The 22,047-nt window shown below is 38.9% G+C and overlaps 2 protein-coding genes across 1 annotated transcript in view; one reads left to right on the forward strand and one right to left on the reverse strand.

Moving 5' to 3' along the window:
* The window catches only part of LOC106088701 (protein tipE), a 250,985-nt gene extending 237,084 nt beyond the window's left edge, over window positions 1-13,901 (reverse strand). Inside the window, exon 1 of the mRNA XM_059364141.1 lies at window positions 12,438-13,901. Within this exon, the coding sequence (XP_059220124.1) occupies window positions 12,438-13,207 (770 nt within the window). The 5' untranslated portion in view covers window positions 13,208-13,901. The remainder of the gene's footprint in view (window positions 1-12,437) is intronic.
* LOC106091280 (circadian clock-controlled protein daywake) overlaps window positions 1-22,047 on the forward strand; it is a 758,551-nt gene that overhangs the window by 333,178 nt on the left and 403,326 nt on the right.

Below are 22,047 nucleotides of genomic sequence, written 5' to 3' on the forward strand. Positions count from 1 at the left end.
CCATCTACAGTAACGTGCCGGTCTTGATCATAGCAGAAGAAGTACGGCCCAATGACGCCGCCGACCCATAAACCGCAGAAAACTGTAAATTTTCATGAATTACGTGTGGACCACCGTAGCGCATGTCCGCTAGCATGTCCGCCTATGACGCTGAACGCCTGGGTTCGAATCCTGGCGAGACCACCAGAAATAATTTTCAGCGGTGGCTTTCCCCTCCTAATGCTGGCAACATTTGAGAGGTACTATGCCATGTAAAACTTCTCTCCAAAGAGATGTCGCACTGCGACACGCCGTTCGGACTCGGCTATAAAAAGGAGGCCCCTTATCATTGAGCTTAAAAACTTGAATCGGACTGTACTCATTGATAGGTGACAAGTTTGCCCCTGTTCCTTAGTGGAATGTTCATGGGTAAAATTTGAAATTTTACGTGTGGATTGCTGTCTGATCAATAACACATATTTTGCTTATTGACGAGGCCATTCAGCCAGATCGCTAAATTGGACGTAGCAATCCTAACATTGAGGCTACTGATTCCGAATTTCGGTTGTAAATTTTAATAATTTCGACTCGTTGTTGGCTCGTATATTTTTCCATCATGAAATGGCAAATCTTACTGAAGAGAAATGTTAAAAGAGCGGCAAAAAATATGGCGTCATTTGCTGTCCTTATCGGTCTACTTTTGTAGCGTTCCTTAAAAAAAAACCCTGTTCTTTCGCCCTTTGCTACGCAATTTTTTGTATAGAAAGTATTGAATTTCAATAATCTCGAGCTGGTATATGTTAGAAAAATCACGATCATCATTTCGTATGCCGAGGTCTCAATCTGGTCAAGTTGGGCCATAAGACGATCCTCGTCGAGGCTCTTGATTTATCGAAGACTATTCATACGGTCACATCAGGGACATTGCCAAAACCTTCCGGCTGGGACTAACACGTTGTGGAATTTGGGGATAAGAAGTCGAAGCCCCGGTGCAATAAAGAGCTTCGCATGCTATATTCGGTCCTGTTAAACCATTACTTTTTCTCTATTCCCCACCCTGCAGACGGCATAGAGATCCAAATATATTCAAACGATTGCACGACGATGGCTTCAGCCCCACCTTGATTATAACTGCTACTGGTGAAATGTCTACCATACTGGAGACTGCAATTAACATGAACCTACCTTCTTCTCCTTTTATACTCCCTCTTGAAAAGTGGGTGCAGTTAGTGCTCCCATTTGAATCATGTCTAATTGAATGTTTTAATAGCAACACAATGGTTTGAACAACCATATATGGCTTTTTAAAAGTTTTAAATCACATTTAAAGCAGAGTTTTGTTTTGTGTCTACTTAAACTGGCATTAGTGGGAATACCTGACTCTCGACTTGTTAATTTCACATACGATTCTAAAAGTTCCATTTGACTTTTCTTGTTTTATCAATTTAACCATATTCAGTCAAGAATCCGAAAAGCTCTGGCTTAACTCCATCCCCGACACTCCCCACTACCCTCCGGTTTAAAAAAGTCCTAACCCTGATACTATGAGAGCAAAAGCCAACAATAACATAAACACATTTAACCTAACCAAAGACCCAGCAGTTTTTGGATGGTTGCTCCCGCTACCCTTTACACTGCTCCTTTAATCTGTATACACGAGTATAGTGTTGCACAAAACTGGAATGGAACAGCACCGAGCATAGTCCAAAGATAACAATGCATGTGAATGCAGAGGACTTCAATCGAGGAGAATTGCATTGGCTTTAATGCAAAATTTCATTAGCAGCTGTGTCAACCTCCCGCTTTCTGACTCTGGCAACTTCCCTACATTCTCTAAGGTTAACGAGGCAAGGACATTGACAAAGAAGAAAGCAGATGCGAAAGTATGTTAAGATAACAACCATGAGCGGTTGCTAAGTAGTAGAGTGTGGCTGAAGAAAGGACAATGCCAATGCTGGCGAATGGTTGATGGCGAGGCGATGTTGTCGATGGATGAGCCTTATGATGATGATGATGACGATGACGATGGGGATGAGGATGTTGTCGTCGATGTTAATGTTGATGCCGATGCTGATGAGTAGATAACATTAAATACTTGCGTTGTTAAAGTTATGTACCCGATATGCCAGAGATTAAACGCTGTCGCAAATAGCTGTTGTTCATTTAATTTCTTTGTCTAAGATAGCAAAATTATGACTTGTACCTCTAACACCAAAGCTTAGATGAGCCATGGAAAAATCTTTAGTTGACAAAATGACTCATTTAGGCTAAAGCAGCAAAATTTATGCTTATATTGGGTTGCCCAAAAAGTAATTGCGGATTTTTTAAAAGAAAGTAAATGCATTTTTAATAAAACTTAGAACGAACTTTAATGAAATATACTTTTTTACACTTTTTTTCTAAAACAAGCTAAAAGTAAAAGCTAATAACTGACAGAAGAAAGAATGCAATTACAGAGTCACAAGCTGTGAAAAAAATTGTCAACGCCGACTATATGAAAGATCCGCAATTACTTTTTGGGCAACCCAATATTTAAAACAATTTTAAGCATTGCATTATTTAATAGAAGTTTAATGGAGAAATAAAATCTACTTTTAGAAGAGCTGTTGCACAAATTGTGAGAAATAAAAACAAGGAACAAAACTTCATAAAATACGAAAAGACCAGTTATGCAAGGCAGGTGGCTGTATGCATCGTTCCTTCAGCGATGGGGTCTAAGGGCGGTATAAAGTTTGGCCCCAGGAAATTACTCCCCAATTCAAAATAAAAATATGCCCCAATTAGGGATAACAATAGACACAACAAAACTTTTGCGGTCCATTTTCATATTTTTAGAGCCTTTTTTTATTCTGCTATTGAGACCAATTTAGGTTTTTCTCAAGTAAATCTGAATTTTCCCATTAAATTGGGGCATTTTATTTAACTTTTGGGTCTGATTTTACCACTTTGGGGTTTATTTTATAACAAAACCAGTAAGGAACGGGCGGTGCCGACTTTATAATACCCTACACCTACCCTATAAACACAAAAGGGTGGACTACATCTAATTCTGAATGCTCGCCAAAATCTGACGAATCTGGGAGCTATATCTAAATCTGAACCGACTTCGACTAAACTTTATGGATATTGTGGAATTCGTCGAGGAAAGCGTTGTACAAAATTTTGGTAAGATTAGTCAATAAATGCGCTTGCAGTGGGTCTAGTAGTGAAAATCGGGCGATAAGTTGATTACGCCATGTTCGCCCGTTTGTTCGTCTGTGTGTCCGTCCGTCTGTTGAAATCGTGATAACTTTTATAAATGAAAAATGCTGGCCGTTTGAAATTGTTCACAAATACTTTTTATTATGGCCTCCGTGGTGCAGAGATTATCAAGTTTGCCCATGACGCCGCCTGGGTTCGAATCCTGGCGAGAACATCCGAAAAAAAATTCTTCGGTAGTTATCCTCTCCCAATGCTGGCGACAATTGTTGGGTACTGTGTTAGGTACTTATATATCAGAGTTATATTCCATCCTCGGCCTGATGTAGGTAGTATAGATATTGAGAAGATCAGAAGAGGTGAAATATTTCTTGCACTTTTTAAGAAAGACCAAACACTTGAATGCTTCTTTCGACACCTCGAATAAGTGTTTTGACCAACGGTCATTACATTGTATCGTCATGCCCAGAACATCAAGAGCATCTGACTGCTCAATATCTATACCGTCGATAGATATCGATGATTGAAGTGGGTCAGTGAATCGCTTGTGAGACAAGAAACAGAACTACGTCTTCTGTGCGTTAAAGTCTACTCTGTTCATTCTACCCCACTTGGATATGACCAACAAATCCTGGGAGAGCGTCTCATCCATAATGAGCCTCTTGTCCACAATTTCTTGAGGACTGGGCCTATGGTCGAATGAATATGAATGACTCAGACTACTGTCATCGGCAAATGTGTAGACTAGATTCGAAGTCTGACCCAATAGATCGTCAATGAAAAGGGAAGGGGAAAGGACAGAGCCTTAGGGCACACCTGCGGTCAATGTATACTCATCTGATGAGAACCCATCTACAACAACTCGTATAATGCGATCTCTGAGAAAGCTCGATATAAATCGAACGAAGTTATTACCGACTCCAAAAGCGACAAGCTTTGATAAAAGTGCACCGTACCAGACCCTGGCACGGTGCCTTGGAGATATCCAGAGCCACGACCTTACTCTCACCAAACTGGTGGATAGAGCGACTCCATCGTTCCGACAAAAAATGCCATTAGGTCGTCCGTAGAGCGATTTCTGCCGAACCCATACTGTCTGTCTCTAAGAAGGCCATTGGACTCTAAGTATCTGACAAGATGATGGTTAACCATACTCTCCATTACCTTGGAGAGCGCAGAGCATATCGCAAATGGCCGGTAATTCGCAGGATTGTTCGCCCCATCTTTCTTAGGTATGGGCTGAGCTTCCAACGCGCCGGGAAAACTCCCGCGGTAAGCAAGGTTGAAAAGATTGCGTAATGGACGAGCAAGCTTCGAGGAACACTTACAAAGGCGAAGTGTTGATATACCGTCCGGGCCCGGAGATTTATTAACGTCGAGGTCCGCAAGGACCCTTTTGACTCCACGTGTTCGAAAGACTAGCTGAGGCATCGAACTAGACACACTATCAATCACGGGGAGTGGTTGCTTGCTAAACGGCAAGGAAAAATTTCCTGCAAACATCTCAGACAGTAGATTAGCCTTATCACCCGGGTCAGTGAACACCTGGTCATCCTTAACAAGAGTTGGGATTGGCGATGGATTGCCCTTTACTATTTTTTGGATAAGGCTAAGTCTTTTATTTTTGATTATAAATAGGAATCGCTCAAAGGACTTGGCACATGCGATTCATGAAAGAGAATATTAAGATGCACTTCAACCACGCTTTTACTAGATTTATTAATTAATTTGACAAATCCTTGGGTAGAAGCTCTTTAGTTCGGTTTCGCTAGGATAAAAATTTCATGTTGCGGTTTTTCAGCAGCACAAACACGCTGGCGCCAACTCTTAAACAAATCCACACACAAACCGTTACATATATAGAGGCCCTAACTAAGAGCCATTCACAAATACACAGAATTCAATTAAGAAAGTGTTGGATTTTTCTAACAAACCACGATATTTTTGCATGTCACTGGGGCGAGAAAGAGAGAAAGCGAATGAATTAAGAAGAAAACAACAGACCCCCACACACAGAGGAACTTGAAACTGGGTAGTCAGTGGTTGCAATGCAACAAGAAATTCTTAAAATAGTTTAAATCAATTATTTAATCTGTGGCCAACAGACAGCAACAACCACATCAACAATAATAGCAGAATCAATGAAGGCAACAACAACAACAGCAACAACGACATCACAACAACTTAATTTTAAATCCAATCTATTTGAAAATTGAATGTTTTTGATTGATTTTTATCAATATTAGAGCAAACAATCTCCCCCATAACAACAGCAACAAAAGCAACGCATTTCCCATTACCCTCATCCGTCCCATACCCTCTCGTACTTTAACAACCCAGCAAGCAACAATGCCACAGATAACATCACAGTGATGACCCACCACCCGACACACTGAAAGATAGGGAGTCTGTTTTTAGCTTTTGATTGCTGTTCTGATATGTTTGAGAGCAAATAAAATATCAATCACATTGCCACACACTCACTCAGTCACTCAGTCAGTCAGTCAGTCATTGACTCAACCATTCCTTTACTCATTCAATCACTTAACGTTCCACAAAACATGCGAATTCATATTTACGTTGGCATGCGCATATTTAAGACAAGTGCGGGAATTATGTTTTTGTGGTCTCATTTTAGGCATTAGCAAAACTAAGTTCGATGTGGGCCTATGCTCAACCAGGACCAACAATGAAATTTAATTGAAATAAATGACCGGACATTGAAACATTTGCAGCAAAATCCTACTTTAGTAAATTCTCCAGAAAAACCAAAAATTAAAAAAAAAAATTTAAATAAGGGGGAGGCGGACCCTCCCCCTTTAATGAATTTTCAGAAACATGAAATCTCTCACCTGAAACGTAAGTGGGGTACGGTATATTAAATTAAATCTTGTTTGCAGTTTTATGGTAAATCAAAAAATTTTATAAAAAAAAGTCGAATAATGTAGGGGAACGTCCTACCACAAAACCCACCCAAGCGGACATATTTACAGGTTGAGCCAATATGCATATCATATAAATGGTATTTGGAAGTAGAGTATGAATCTGATTTAAGAATTGGCCTCAAAAAAAAACCAAATGTATTAACACACGGTTAGGTTATTTTAGGTTGAAAAGAAGGTGCAGATATTAATCCGCCCCATTTCATTATGGACATACACCTAAGCCAGTAATCGGCTTGTTGTGCGCTCTAAAAACTATAAAGTAACGTCCAAAAAGAAAATTTCAAGTTAGGAACTTCATGCTACTTACAAAATCCTTAATCGTTTTCAATTCCACTCGCCTAAGTTGGCTCATGTGTGGTATTGTGTCTCCACCAAAGTACCGGTATCTGTTACACGTGAAAGCCGGGCAATGACAAAGGATGCATGCTCTACACATGCCATCACTTGCCGCACCGATTTCACATAAGTGAACTCGTAGTCCTATGTTTCCCGTTATGATGCCAATGGCTAAACTGACCTCCTTCTTACTTCCTTTAAGAAATAGCCTCGTCCTCCCACGATTTGGATCCCCCATTGGATTTTCGCCGTCCTACCGACCGTTTCGCTGTTCCACAATGTTGCATGCGCATTCGTCGCACACTCCCTTAACTCGGACTGCTTCGACCCGAAAGGTTTCGGGTTAACCAAATTTATTGGCGGCAGTCCTCTGGCCTTCACCGCCAAATCGCATTTTGCCATCCTCAGAGAATGCGTTAATCTCCTTCTTACACTGCAAGACTGTTCGTGACCTTACCGTCCTGTTTGTTATTACCCTTATGGCAATTTTACTGTAGGTAAAGATGTTCACACTCGACTTCCTCGCGTTAGCACCACACCACTTCACGCATACTGTGATCGCTCGGATCTCCGCCTGCAGGACCGTATTATGGTCAGGCAGTCAAAAACAGATCTCAGTCCTTGGGTTATCAATGTAAACCCCTAGGACCACTTTGTTCTCTACCTTTGATCCATCCGTGTGCCATGATCTTCCAGATGGCAATACTAGGGTTCCGCCAATCCAAGACTGTGCCTCTGGCAGCAGTTCCTCGCACTCGACTTTAAGGTTCATCTCAGGTATCCGATAGGAAACTTCTTCCCTTCCTTGCAGGTTTCCTATCGTCGCATCGATAGGAAACCTGCATCAGGATGAGCTGCTCCCATCCTCAATCTATTCTACCATCGCCTTAAATCTCATAGCCGCAGTGGCTGCCTCACACTTAATCTGTATGTCAATGGGTCTTGTGCGTGGTCCTCATCGCTCCGCCCATGCCAAGACAATATGTTCTCTGAACCTGTTGTATGGTCCTTATGTTGCACTTTTTCTCTATAGCACTCCACCAAACTACTGAGGCGTAGAGAGCCAGTGGACTATCCTCGGGTTCAGGTCCCATTTCGAGCCAACGGCCCGTCTACATAGTGCCCAACATCTGTGAGCCTTCCCAGTATGCTCCTAAATGTGACACTTCCAATTCAGTTTCCTGTCCAAAATCGCACCTAAGTATCTGACCTTGTCAGATCTTGAAATCGTCTTATTGAGGAAGTGTGGTGCGTTTAATTGGTCCACCTTCGCCTTCCCCGTGAACTGGCATATTTCAGTCTTCTCTGGGTTAACAATGAGACCTGTGGGTCTAGCCCAGTCATATGCCATATGTAAGACCCTTTCGGCCCTTCTGCATAGCTCATTCGGATTCTTACCCCTTAAAAGTATTATAACATTCAAATCCCTCCTCAGTCAACATCCTTAATAGGTCACTTATGGTGTCACCCATAGGTGGCGATCCTTACACCTTAGAAGTATTATAACATCGTCTGCGTAGTAGACGAGTTCAAATCCCTCCTCAGTCAGCATCCGTAATAAGTCATCCATCTATGGGAGGAGTGGCGATAAAATGCCCCCCTGTGGCGTGCCCTGTGCCACTTTCTCCCTTATATTTATGCCATGGGACACACAATTTATCCACCTGTTCCTTAACATATAATTTATCCAGTCTCTAAGGACAGGATCAGTGTGTCGGTCCGCACATTGTTAAAAGCCCCCTCGATGTCAATGTATACCGCCAGTGTATACGTTTTGGCATCGAAGGATTCTTCTATTTTATGCACAACCTCGTGCAGGGCAGTCTCCACCGACCTTCCCTTGACATAGGCATGCTGTTTATATTTGAGCAGTCCTTCTCTTTATCACCATTATGAGTCAGCAATGTAAGATCTTCGACATTAGAGTACGACTCTGGTATTAATATTAGGCATTAAGTATAGGAGGACACGCCCTAAATCCTAAATACCAAAAAAAGGACATGTAGGCCGATCGGCATAATATAGGGCTGAAATAAAACATCGTCGAGAGTAAAGTAGAAAAAGTTCTATCGACCGATTCGAATAAAACTAGGAATCACCGAATCAGGTGAAAATTTAGGCTTCTAAGGGCTCAAGAAGTCAAATCCGGGGATCGGTTTATATGGGGCCTATATCTGTTTATAGACCGATTCGGATCATAGTTGGCATGGATGTTGGAAGTCATAACACAAGTCTTTGTTATTCAAATCTGATGAAAATTGAGGCTTCTAAGGGCTCAAGAAGTCAAATCTAAAGATCTGTTTATATGGGGGGGCTATATTTGTTTATAGACCGATTCGGATCATACCTGGCATGGATGGTGGAAGTCATTTTAGAAGAAGAAATTTTAGCCAAATCGCATGCAAATTAAAGCTTCTACGAGCTGCAGAATCAAATCGGTAGATCGATTTATATGGGGGCTATATCTAAATCTAAACCGATATGGCCCATTTGCAATCACTAACGACCTACATCACTAAGAAGTTTGTGTGCAAAATTGCGATTATCTTTACGCCTTCATGATTTCGACAGACGGACGGACATGGCGGACAGACGGACGGACATGGAAGAATTTTCTAATTTTGGTTAAATTTTCCAATTTTTACGAAATTCTCTCAATTTTTTAAGGGAATTTTCTAGTTTTTGCCAAATTTTCCAATTTTTAGGAAATTTTTCTATTTTGAGGGAATTTTTCAGTTTGGACGAATTTTTCCATTGTTGACGAAATTTTCCAATTTTTACAGAATTTTTCAATTTTTACGAAATTGTTTAATATTGAGGGAATTTTTTAATTTTGGAGGGTTTTTCTAATTTTGACCAAATTTTCCAATTTTGCAAAAGTTTTCTTATTTTGAGGAAATTTTCAAATTTTGACGGGTTTTTTCTAAGTTTCACCAAATTTTCTAATTTTTGAAATTTTTATAGGGATTTTTCCAATTTTGACGTGATTTTTTTAATTTTGACGATATTTTCCAATTTTGACGAAATTTTCCAATTTTGACGAAATTTTCCAATTTTGACGAAATTTTCTAAATTTGACGAAATTTTCCAATTTTGAAGAAAATTTTCAATTTTGCAAAAGTTTTCTTATTTTGAGGGAATTTTCAAATTTTGACGGGTTTATTCTAAGTTTCATCAAATTTTTTTAGTTTTTGAAATTTTTATGGGGAATTTCCCAATTTAGGCGGGATTTTCTAAGTTTGACACAATTTTGACGATATTTTCCAATTTTGACGAAATTTTCCAATTGTGACGAAATTTTCCAATTTTCATGAAATTTTAAAATTTTGACGAAATTTTCCAATTTTGATGAAATTTTCCAATTTTGACGAAATTTTACAATTTTGAAGAAAATTTTATAATTTTTGCCAATTTTTTTGAAATTTTTTATTGTTGAGGGAATTTTCTACTTTTTTTCGAATTTGACCAAATTTTTTAAAATTTTTACGAAATTTTCTTATATTGAGGGAATTTCTTTATTTTAACCAAATTATCGAATTTCTAGCACATTTTCTGATTTTGAGGAAATCTTCCAATTTTAAAACGGTTTTCTAATTTTTATGAAGTTTCCGATTTTGACCCAATATTGTCGAAATTTTGTATTTTTGCCGGGATTTTCTATTTGACGAAATTTTCTAGAATTGAGCAAATTTTCTAGAATTAGAATATAATGAAATTTCCAAAATTTTGACAAATTTTCTAATTTTGGAAGAATTTTTCGAATTTTGACGAAATTCTGTACTTTTGACAACATTTTGTAATTTCAACGAAATTTTACAATTTGAACCAAATCTTCCTATTTATACAATCGATCGATATTTTGTGAAAATTCTCATATATTAACGAAGTTTTTTAATTTTGACAAAATTTCCAAATTTCCGATTTTATCTAGTTATGAGCAAATTCTGCATAATGACGAAACTTTTTGCTAATGTCGCAATTTTGCGTTTGTACTTCTATCTATTTTGGTCGCAAAAATATTTCATTTGTTGATGGATTTTAACCAGCTCACCCCAATGTTTTTTTTTTATTTTGTTTATATTTCAAATAGAGAAGCGAAACAAAAAAAACGCTTTAGAAGTGAAATCAGACAGTGGTGTGCATATGCAATTTTTTCGGCTACCCTGATCATGATTTCGGCCCTACCAAGGGCCTCTTCGGCCTTTTTCAGTGGCAAATCCATCAGAAGAGACACCTGGTAGGCCCGAAATCGCGATCATGGTAGCCTGCCGAACGCATATGCACACCACAGTCTGACTTGATTTCAAAAGGGTTTTTGTTGGTTTTTTTCTATTTGAAGTAGAAGCAAAACAAAAAAACCATTGATCTAAGCTGGATGAAATCCAAAAACAAATGAGAGTCTGTAATTTTGACAAAATTTTCCCATTATGAAGAAATATTCCAATATTGACAAAATTTTCCAATTTTGAGAAAATTTTCCAATTTTGACAACATTTTCCATTTTTGACAACATTTTCCAATTTTGAGAAAATTTTCCAATTTTGAAAAAATTTTCCAATTTTGACAAAATTTTCCAATTTTGACGAAATTTTATTCAAGTATTCACAAAATTTCCATATTTATTTCATTTTTCTTTATATTAAGAAATTTTCTAATTGTGGGCACATTCTCCAATAAGACATATCCTAACTTTAAGTTTTTTATTTTTAAATTTCTTTCTAATTTCAACGAAACTCTTCTTGGTTCGAAAATTTTCTAATTTCAAGAATATTTTTCAATATTCAATTCCATCATAATAGGAATTTCTAATTTCTGACAACATCTCCAAATTTAACAATTTGTTTTTATTTTGACAAAGTTTCGTAATTTTAAAGAAAATTTTGTAATTTAAAACTTTTTCCTAACTTATACGAAATTTTATAATTTATGATTATGAGGACTATTTTTTTTTTTTCTTTTGAAGGAAGTTTTCTACTTTTGACGACATTTTCTATTTGGGGAAATTGATCAAATTTGACAAAATTTTATAGTTTTGATAAATTTTTCCAATTTGTACGAAATTTTCTATTTTAGCGAAATTTTCCCTTTTCACCAGTTTTTATAATTTTGAAGAATTTTTTGTAATTTTAACCAAATTTTTCACGAATTTTTTTCGTCTGACAAATTTTCTAATATTGACGAAAAATCCAAATTTTACGATTTTTTCTCGTCTGACAAATTTTCTAGTTTGGACGAAATATTTTAGTTTTGAAGAATTTTGGTATATTGAACGAAATTTTCGTAATCAAAAGAGATTTTTTTTTCGATGGAAATTTTCTCTTTGGCGAAATTTTTAAATTTTTACAAAATTTTCCAATAGTGTCGAAATATAATAATTTTGACAAATTATCCGCTTTTGACAAATTTCTAAATTTCGAACAATTTTTCAAAATAAAAGAGCGCAAAACAGACGAAAATTTCCAATTTTAACGAAATTTTTCAATGTCGTCAAAGTTTCCAATTGTGACGAAATTTTCCAATTCTGACGAAATTTTCTAATTTTGACAAAATTTTCCAATGTTGACGAACGTTTTTCTAAACTTAGTATTCTACTAATTTTGACGAGACTTTCTTATTTCATCGAAATTTTTTTATTTAACGATTTTTTTTTAATTTTGACGAAATTTTCTAATTTTGAAAAATTTTCTATTTTTGAAAAATTTTCTATTTTTTAAGAAATTTTTCACCATTAATAAATTATCTACTTTTGAGAAAATTTTCCACCATTAACAAAGTTTTCTAATTTTGACAACATTTTCTACGCAACTAATAATTTGAAAAACACACCATGTACTGTTGATTCTCTAAGCCCAAAATTAAAACCACTTGCCTAAACATAGGCAACTACCACCAAAAATAACTTCACTCCCTCAGTGTAGTATCCTTAAAGAAAACGCCTTATATGAGATAGCATACAGCCATGCATGCATATGCACTTACCTTAAATTATCAATTCGTGGGCGTCGACACTGCGGCCGATTTCGCCGATGACTTCGATCCTTTTTACAACGGCAGTCACAGTGCATAATGCACAGAGCTATCGATGAGATCACTGTTATCACAAATGGCACGGCAAAAAAATGCACGATCACATGGACCTGATCGTCGTGGCTGTACGAGGTGAGCACTACCGTTTTATTTTTACGCGAATAATAGCAGGGGTAGATGGCCCCCTCGACGCCGTAAAATGCATTGAAGGTTTTGCACGTGACCGTGGGCGGATAGCCGCAACCCTTGATGTTGACCAGGAGGGTGGCCTCGTCCGATTGCGTCCAGTCGGCCGTGTAATTTGTATAGTCGGTCATGTTCTCGGGTATGGTTATGTTGTCTTCGATAAACGTCACATAGATATGAACACACTTGTATAGATCGGAGGTGCAGCCCTCGCGGCACGAGCTCCACGAACAGTTGAATATACCGACAAGATCTTCGCGGCGCGATGTGGTGCAGAGCGTGGGATTCTCAATGAAGTCGTGACTGAGCGTCGATATCGCCGGATCGACATAGAGCGGCACGAGGAACAGTAGCGAGGCACCGGCGGTCACCGAGAAGAAGGCGAGTGTGGAGGTAGCATAGAAGCGGGCACGTTCGCGCCACGAACGAAAGCGCCGGTTACCATTTTTCTTTTTTGGAGCCAGTTCTCGTAGTTTACGTAACCGTAACTCTTGTTGTTGCTGCTCGAGTAGTAATTCCGAACTGCCACTCCTCATATTATTGTCCGTGCACACAGGGCGATTATTTTGATGATGTTGATGATGTTGATAGTCACCACCAGCACCAACACCAGCGGCGGCGGCAGCAGCTGCAGCCGCGGACGACGATGTGGATGATGCAGCTGCAACAACAGCACAACCCCTGCAGGTCGTTGGATTTGCAGCAAATGCCGTTTTCGCTCGGGCCCCAGCTGTTGTGGAGGAGGCACCTGCAGCGCCCAGAGAGCAGTGTGGATACTGTTCGAGATGTTGTTGGCGCAAATCCTCACAAGTCGCACACGTCAGATATGTAGGTGGCGTCGTCGCCGACGCCGCTGTCCGCGTTGCGGCCGTTGTATTTATCTGCACCACAGTCTCTGTTGTTGTGGGAGTGCCGAGAGCGTTGGGACGTTTGGCGTGGGGCTGGTTCTCGATAACAGTACTCTGTTGTTGGCTGGGCGATGTAATGGAGGTGCACGTGGAGGACCGAATGGTTGATCCACTCTTTGAGCCTGTAATGCTGGAGGAGGCAATGGCGGCGTTATTGCTGCTACTGCTGATGGGACTGAAGGGGGCAATGTTGTCCTCGTCCTCGTGCTCGTACTCGTTGTTGTTCTCAGTGGCAAATCTGGCTGTTCGGCGGCTCGCTCGGCCTGCTCTCTCTGCTGCCGATGATGAGGTTGGCTGTGCTGCTGCAGCTGTTGTTGCTGTTGATGTCGATGTCGATGTGTGGGAGGTGTTATTGTTGTTGTTGTTGATGAAGGATGTTGATGATATTGGTGGCTCTTGTGATGATGATGTTGATGTTGATGATGATGGTATTGGTAATGGTGGCTGTAAGTCAATGGTGTTGATGATGGCGATGGTAGTGGTGGTAGTGGTGGCGGGGTTGTTGTTGTCGTCGTCGTTACTGTTCTGATTGTGTATGGCTGCCGAAGTCTGAATGATGCTGTGTTGCTTTGTGTTGCTGCTCGGGCTTTCGTGGTCCGATGCCGAGTTGTTGGCTGTGACGACGACGACGTTGGTGCTGCCGGCTGCACGGGGAACAATACGATGAGCAGCAGTGGCAGCCGTAGCGTCAGAGACGCAAACGACGTCGTCGTGTTTGCTAACTCTTGAGGATTGTATGTTGCCAGTGTTGAGAATTTTGAGAAACCAAAAGAAAATACTACCAAGTTGGGGAGGTTTGGATTTACGCCTTTACGCCGCCCCCCTCAATTAGGGGCTCGTTTGGTTTTGGCTCTGGTTTTTCTTTTTTTCAATTTTCCGGAACTTAAGGAAAAATCATTAGAGAGAGAGTAAAGAGTGGGGGCGTAAGTCAAGGTAAAACGCTGTGCGTTTTCTTCGTTTTCTCTCTTTATTTGGTTGGCTTCCCCGCCTAAATAAAATATCCTCAGTTTAGCAGCAGCTCGAACAAGAGTAAATGACAATGGATGGATTGTTTCCTATTTTGTTGGGGGTTTTTCTTTATTTTTTGGTTTATCTTTCTCCCTTTGTTGGGATTCTAAGGCGTCCTCTTCTTCTCGGTGTGTGGTGGCGAGTAAACAAATCACAACATTGCACTGCGATAATAACACATCGACTACAAGCGGAGACGAGAAGACAAGCGACCGAACGCGAGTGGACGTTTACGTTGACCGTTGCCGTTTGAACGGCTGCTCTGTAACGTTGGAATAGCGGAAATGCACTCTCATCAGGAGGTGTCCCTACAACTACAACGGCACATTACAAACTCGTATACACACACGCGCACACCACCACAAACCTATGGGCCTACGACTGGAATAGCGAGAGATAGCACACCGACCGAGAGATAGTAGTGACAGAGTGGCGGTTTGCGATTTCGGGGACTGAGAGTAGTCACAACAAGAAGGACAACAACAATGACAAAACATCACTGGCATTACTTGTCTCAGGCGCTAACTAACAAACACACCCGCACTGTGTTCGATGGTAGTAAATGATGATGGCTCACACACACGGGGCATATTAACATTTAAGATTGGAGTTGCTCTCTGTAGCTCTTCTCTCTCTCTCTCTCTCGCTCCCTTTGGTTACCTGCTCTCTCTGTTTGGACTGACAATGTAAAGTGAGTGCTGATGAATTTTAGACGCCTGCGCTCATAGAGAAGAAAACTCTTTGTGTTTTTGTGCAAATGGTGTAGGTTATGGAAGCAAAGTCTGGGTATGAATGTGAGAGAGAGCAACAACGAGCGAGAGTATGGCCATTCAGTTTAGTTTACTGTTGGTTGTCTTAGGAAATTTCAAAATAACAGCTGTTCGTTTTGGTTATTTAACATTGAGTGGCAGACATGTGCAAAGTGTGCTCCGTAGTAGTTATGACTGCTTCTCTTCTTCTCTTTCTTTTTTTTTGTCTCTTATTGTTTTATATTTTTGTTTAGATTTTGGTTTTTTTTTATTTATTTTTTGTTGTGCATGTGTTAGTGGCCTACTGATAATGAAAGATGATTTTTTTATGGCTAAATAATTTCTTGTTTTCCGTTTTCTCCTTGCTGCTCTTCTTATCGCTGAACACTACACAGCTGATTGCGAAAAACGACAAAGTGTGAAGGGGGGGACAGCAAGTACTCTCTGTTGTTTACATTTTCTGTTCACTTTTCACTGCTCACTTCTTATCTGTTTTTGTTTGTATTGTGATTGGGGGCTTTTGTCAAGGAAATGTCACAGGTAAATTCGAACATTATAAAAACGCACCATTTTTTATTTTTGGTTTTTTTGTTACACTATTTCAGCAATAAGCACACATATTGTTTGTTTATTTTTCACTCAACACTTTTTGTTTACATTTTTGTAGAATTGCACAACGCGACTGGAACACAGGCATCTGGAATTGGAAGAGAAAACAAAATAGTTTCAGTGTTAGGAAAAAATTTTAAAAAATTTTAATTGATGATAAAAATTGGGGAACATTTTTTTAATAAAAAAAAAATTCCATCAGCTTCCTCAAGTTTGTTTTCGTTATTTTTGTTAAATTTACCCTTCTAAACTTAAAATCGACAACTCATCATAGGTAGTAGGATTTGCATATTTTTGTCCATATTTGTTACGTCTTTTCAAAATCATGTCTCAAAGAAAACATGTTGAACGCTTAAAAGTCCCAATGGCCCTTTCTGGATCATTTTTTTTCTAAACTTGAAGTTAGTTTTGTACTTTACTTCTTAAATAATTCTTCCATTTCGCTAGGATCGGCTCAAATGTTCGTTTGGGCGTTTTTGGGGTGGAGGGCTCTTTACACTCCATCCCATAGACCTTCCATTTGAGTACCACTTTACCTGTCATCATGTTAGTGCAGAGGATTTTTTGGTGGCAGATTCGTACTCTGCAACAAAAGACCTTCTATTTGAGTTCCATATTGTACCGATCGGCCTACATGTCCGTTACGGGGTTATTTTTTTGGAGTCAGGGAGTTCACACTGTCACTTTGGAAAATTTTTTCTTTATCAAATTCGTACTTTACTCCCAAATCTCTTTCATTGAAATCCATTATGTCCCAATCGGTCAGTATATCCATTTGGAGAGTTTTAGAGGGTGGCGTTCATCCAGATTGCTTGACTCAAAGTTTTTGGGTTACCACAAGATTGCAAAAAAATTTTGTGCAGCTATCTCCAAGATCTGTCGTTATTTTAAATTGATGTAGGAGAAGGTTCGTCCCCCTTCTAACACCAAAAATTCCTTCCAGTGCAACATTTAAAGAAAATCTGTTGCGGTGTTTTTTTTTTTGTTTATACCTAGAAAACAAACTGATGATAACCATCGGAGTCGAGTACCAACCAGGATCTGCACCCAAAAAGAGCGTTGGACACTGCTGGAAAAGAACAAAACTATTGAAATGAACCTCTATATAGCCCAGTTAAATTGAGAAAACGAGTCTTTTTGGCATAGGACCCAATAGAGGCGCCATTTATTTTTACTTTAAAAGAACTTCGGGCCTTACGTCCCAAAGATGTCAAAAGGGCTTTTCAGGGGCTCGAATGACATTTTTTTAGCTTCCTTCATATTCGCCATACCTCGCTCTGACGGGCAACCATACTTTCTCTTCACTTTGCAAAAAATTAGCGTAAGCCTTGCCAACAAGAAAAACTCAAAACTTGGCCCAACAACTTCAGGGTAGCCAATTTCGATTGAAGGTATGTCGGACGGAGAAAGGAGAAAGAAGGCCAATGGACAGCTCTTTATCCTCGTTACATAACCAAAGGAAGATCATAACAATCGACAGCACTGTCTGGATGGGCAAAGGCAATTAACTGGGCGTTTTGGGCTGGGCGACAGTTACAGCACTCTTCGGAGGATAGATATCTGGGCTAGATTCTTGACCAGAAACTAGAGAACAAACCTCAAGAAAATGTTGAGAAGGGGACTGAATGTGGTGCACTCCTGTCGCTTCTCGATAGGAAGGAGGTGGGGTCTTAAGCCAGGGACAGAACAAAAAAATTTACGGCGCGCAGTGGGATGGGGAAAAAATAAGCGGAAATAAGTCTGCCATTTTAGAACGGATAAAAATATCTTCATTTTAGATGGTTATAGCTGAAGTGTTAAGCTGCTTATTTTCATAAAATGAGGCCCATAGTGCGCCCCAAAGGCCTTTGGTGGGTCTTCAAAGCCACCTCGGCCCTACAAAATTTTGTTCGGGCTGCATATTTATAGTCCAATTTTCAAAAATTTATTTGAAGGAAAGTGCTCCAAATACCTATAAAAATGGTCATGTGTGCAGGATATCTTTTAAAGTCTCCAAGAAATTCGAGTAAATTTTTTTTTTTTGGAAATTTTCGCTTAGGCTTGCCCCTTATTTTGTTGTTTGTAATGCAAATTTTGTCCACGAACATTCCACTAAAGAACAGGGGCAAACTTCTCACATATCAATGAGTGCAGTCCGATTCAAGTTTTAAACTCAATGGTAAAGGGCCTCCTTTTTAAAGCCGAGTCCGAACGGCGTGCCGCAGTGCGACATCTCTTTGGAGAGAAGTTTTACATGGCATAGTACCTCACAAATGTTAAATGTTGCCAGCATTAGGAGGGAAAAACCACCGTTGAAATTTTTTTCTGATGGTCTCGATAGGATTCAAACCAAGGCGTTCAGCGTCATAGGGAGACATGCCAACTTCTGCGCTTCGGTGGCCTTTTGTTGTTTGTGAGGCCACCGTAGAGCAGAGGTTAGCATGTTCGACTGTGACGCTAAACGCCTGGGTTCGAATACTGGCGAGAACATCATGAACATTTTCAGCGGTGACTATCGCCTCCTAATGATGGCGACATTTGGGAGGTACTGTACCATTTGGTATGGCAGCCATGTAAAAACTTCTACACAAAGGGCAGCAACATTTTGTACAACGTCCCAACATTTTGTACAACGTCTTCCTCGACGACTTTTACAGTATGTAAGAAGTATGCTCGAAATCGGTTCAGATTTAGTTATAGCTCTCTTATATATGTTTGTCCGATCTTAAGAAATATTGCAATAAAGTGCTTATTTGTTAACCGATTCTATCGACATTTAGCACGACGGATTTTCTGTTGGCTCCCTACATTACTGGTGAATTTCATAGGTTCAGATTTAGATATAGCTCTCACGTATATAAAGGGTGATTTTTTTGAGGTTAGGATTTTCATGCATTAGTATTTGACAGATCACGTGGGATTTCAGACATGGTGTCAAAGAGAAAGATGCTCAGTATGCTTTGACATTTCATCATGAATAGACTTACTAACGAGCAACGCTTGCAAATCATTGAATTTTATTACCAAAATCAGTGTTCGGTTCGAAATGTGTTCATTCACCGTAACGTTGCGTCCAACAGCATCTTTGAAAAAATACGGTCCAATGATTCCACCAGCGTACAAACCACACCAAACAGTGCATTTTTCGGGATGCATGGGCAGTTCTTGAACGGCTTCTGGTTGCTCTTCACTCCAAATGCGGCAATTTTGCTTATTTACGTAGCCATTCAACCAGAAATGAGCCTCATCGCTGAACAAAATTTGTCAAAATTTGAACACATTTCGAACCGAACACTGATTTTGGTAATAAAATTCAATGATTTGCAAGCGTTGCTCGTTAGTAAGTCTATTCATGATGAAATGTCAAAGCATACTGAGCATCTTTCTCTTTGACACCATGTCTGAAATCCCACGTGATCTGTCAAATACTAATGCATGAAAATCCTAACCTCAAAAAAATCACCCTTTATATCGCCCGATTCAAACTTCTAGAGTCAATGCAAGCTCATTTATTGAGCAATCTTGCCAAAATTTTGCACAACGCTTTCCTCGACGACTTCCACAATATCTAAGAAGTTTGGTCGAAATGGTTTCAGGTTAAGATATAGCTCCCATATATATGTTCGTCCGATTTTGAGAAATATTACAACAGTGTGCTCATTTGTTAACCGATTATCTCAAAATTTGGCAGTAAGGATTTTCTTATGACTTTAAATATTACTGGTAAGTTTCATAGAAATCGGTTCAGATTTAGATATAGCTACCATATGTGTATACAGCCCAATCTTCGCTTCTAGAGGCACTGCCAGCGCTTTTATTGCCAATATTGCCAAAATTGTGCACTACGCTTTCCTCGATGCCTATTACATTATCTAAGAAGTTTGATCGAAATCGCTTCAGACTTAGATATAGCTCCCATATATATGTTCGTCAGATTTTGGGTAATTTACAATAATGTTGCCACTTGTCAAACGTGGATATCACAGTTTGAACATATTTGCTCGAAATTTGTTTAATAATCCATCTGAAAACATCAGCGGATGTTTTCATCAAAATTGTTTTAGAATTGCTCGATAAAGCTCCCATTTTGTACTTATAGTATAGGTGTAGGGTATTATACAGTCGGCACCGCCTGACTTTTGCCTTTCCTTACTGTTTTTTTTTATCGAATTGAACCAACACTTTGTGTCATACACAAATTTTTCATTTAAAGGCATTTTTTACACAGTTGCACTCTTTTTATTTTTTTTATTTTTATGTTTTTTTTATTATTTTCATAATTTTTATCACTTTAAAAATATTTAAGTTTAAGCGAAAGATTCGTAATTTTTGTCACACACTTTTTATCTTCAAATGGTATGGTCGCAGTATTGTTTTCAACTCACTTCATTTAATTTTCAACTCACTTCATTTAAGATTCAACTTAAAATTAGCACTGTTTTTGTTGCTTATTCCAGAGTGGGAGCATCAACTCCACATAATGTCACTTTTTTGATTTATTCAACAATTAATTGCGTCTGGAATTACTCTTTTATTGTAGAATTTGTAAAAGTTTAACAATATGCTATATCATGGATTTTTCTTTTATGAACTTAAGACACATCATTAAAGTATTTCTTATAAGAATTTCAACCTCATCACTTTCGTACTTTTGACTTTTTGGTTTTTTGTTTCTTTTTATTTCATATTCACACACACACTAAAAATATTCTATGTATTTTGTCACTACAATGTGAAAAGTTTAAATTCAATGTCATCACTTTTAAAAGAATTCCCAGAATCCTGAAATTGAACTTTATTGCAGTGTCACCCACCATAACACACATACCGCACTAAACCCAACTAAGGCTGAAAGTACAAATATCTCAAACTTCGATTTTTTAAATGCTCTCTACTTGCTCTTTTGCGCTCGGTCTCTATCAACAACTTTCTGTGTGTGTGTGCGTGTGTATATGCCTTTAGGAAAAATTCCAAATGTTAATCAGACAAACAAAATAAAGCAAAAAACACACCCACTCACAAGGAGCCTGTGAAAAAAACAACAACAACAAATGAATAACAAGAATTGTCTGTACATTGTGGCTACACCAATTCATTCATAAATGTTGTGTGTTGACCCTCAAAGGCACAATTTCGAAAAATGTGAAAGACAAAAACTCTCATTTTGTCTTCGTTTTTCGAAATGGACTAATTTAAAATACAATAATAACAACAACAACAAGGAGAGTAACTGCAACACCAACATCAGCCATAACTATGGCCATATTAATGACAACAGAAATTTCATTGAGTGCCAAATACATGCAATTAAATGGGTTTTGTTTGCATGTGCCTGTGTGTGAGCAAGTGTTTGTATGGTCGAGTGTTAAAGCCAATATGGCTGAGAGTGTTGGTGTAATCCCATTTTGTGACATTGTTGATGTAGGTTAGTAAAAAATCAGGCCATTTCATTCCCTTTGTTCAATATTTATGTTAAATATTCCTTTGGAGCAAAAAGCTCTCTACACATTTACTGTTAACACTAAACTACTCTCGCTCTATAGACCTTAGTTTCATTAATTCTCTCTCAGACATGTAAGAATTACATACAAAATTCTGTTACTCCTATGCCTTTTGTTAGAGTTAAGAAATCCCTTGAGTGAAAAAGTTTAACTCTTCTTGCTACAAAAAGCATGCAACATTACCACTTCTATTATTTCTCTTTGCCTGTTAGCAAATTCCAACAGTCTTCTGGTATTTCATAATAAGAGCTTGACTCGATTCATTATTTTCTCTCTCTCTCTCTCTCTCTCTTCCTCGCCGCCTTTCTCTCTTCAATTAATTGAGTGTGACATTCGTGTGGTCATTCACTGCCACTACTACTTCCTGCTCACTCTACTCTCTCTCTCTCTCTCTCTCTCTCACTAACTCAGACTCTACCACTTCCTCTCTTCCACTCATTTGCTCCAATGGCTGTGTTTGTTGCTGTAGCCTTCCCTATGTGTGTGTGTGTGTGTGTGTTTATTACAAGCCATTTGCCCTTATTGACTGACTGTAACCTTAAAATAAAAAATAGTGGGTGGCATTTATTATTTATGAGCTTTCCTTTACTTGGCTTTCCTTTTTCTATGCCTTTCACTTTTT

The sequence above is a fragment of the Stomoxys calcitrans genome, chromosome 2, assembly GCF_963082655.1.
Source record: "Stomoxys calcitrans chromosome 2, idStoCalc2.1, whole genome shotgun sequence".
NCBI classification, from domain to species: domain Eukaryota; kingdom Metazoa; phylum Arthropoda; class Insecta; order Diptera; family Muscidae; genus Stomoxys; species Stomoxys calcitrans.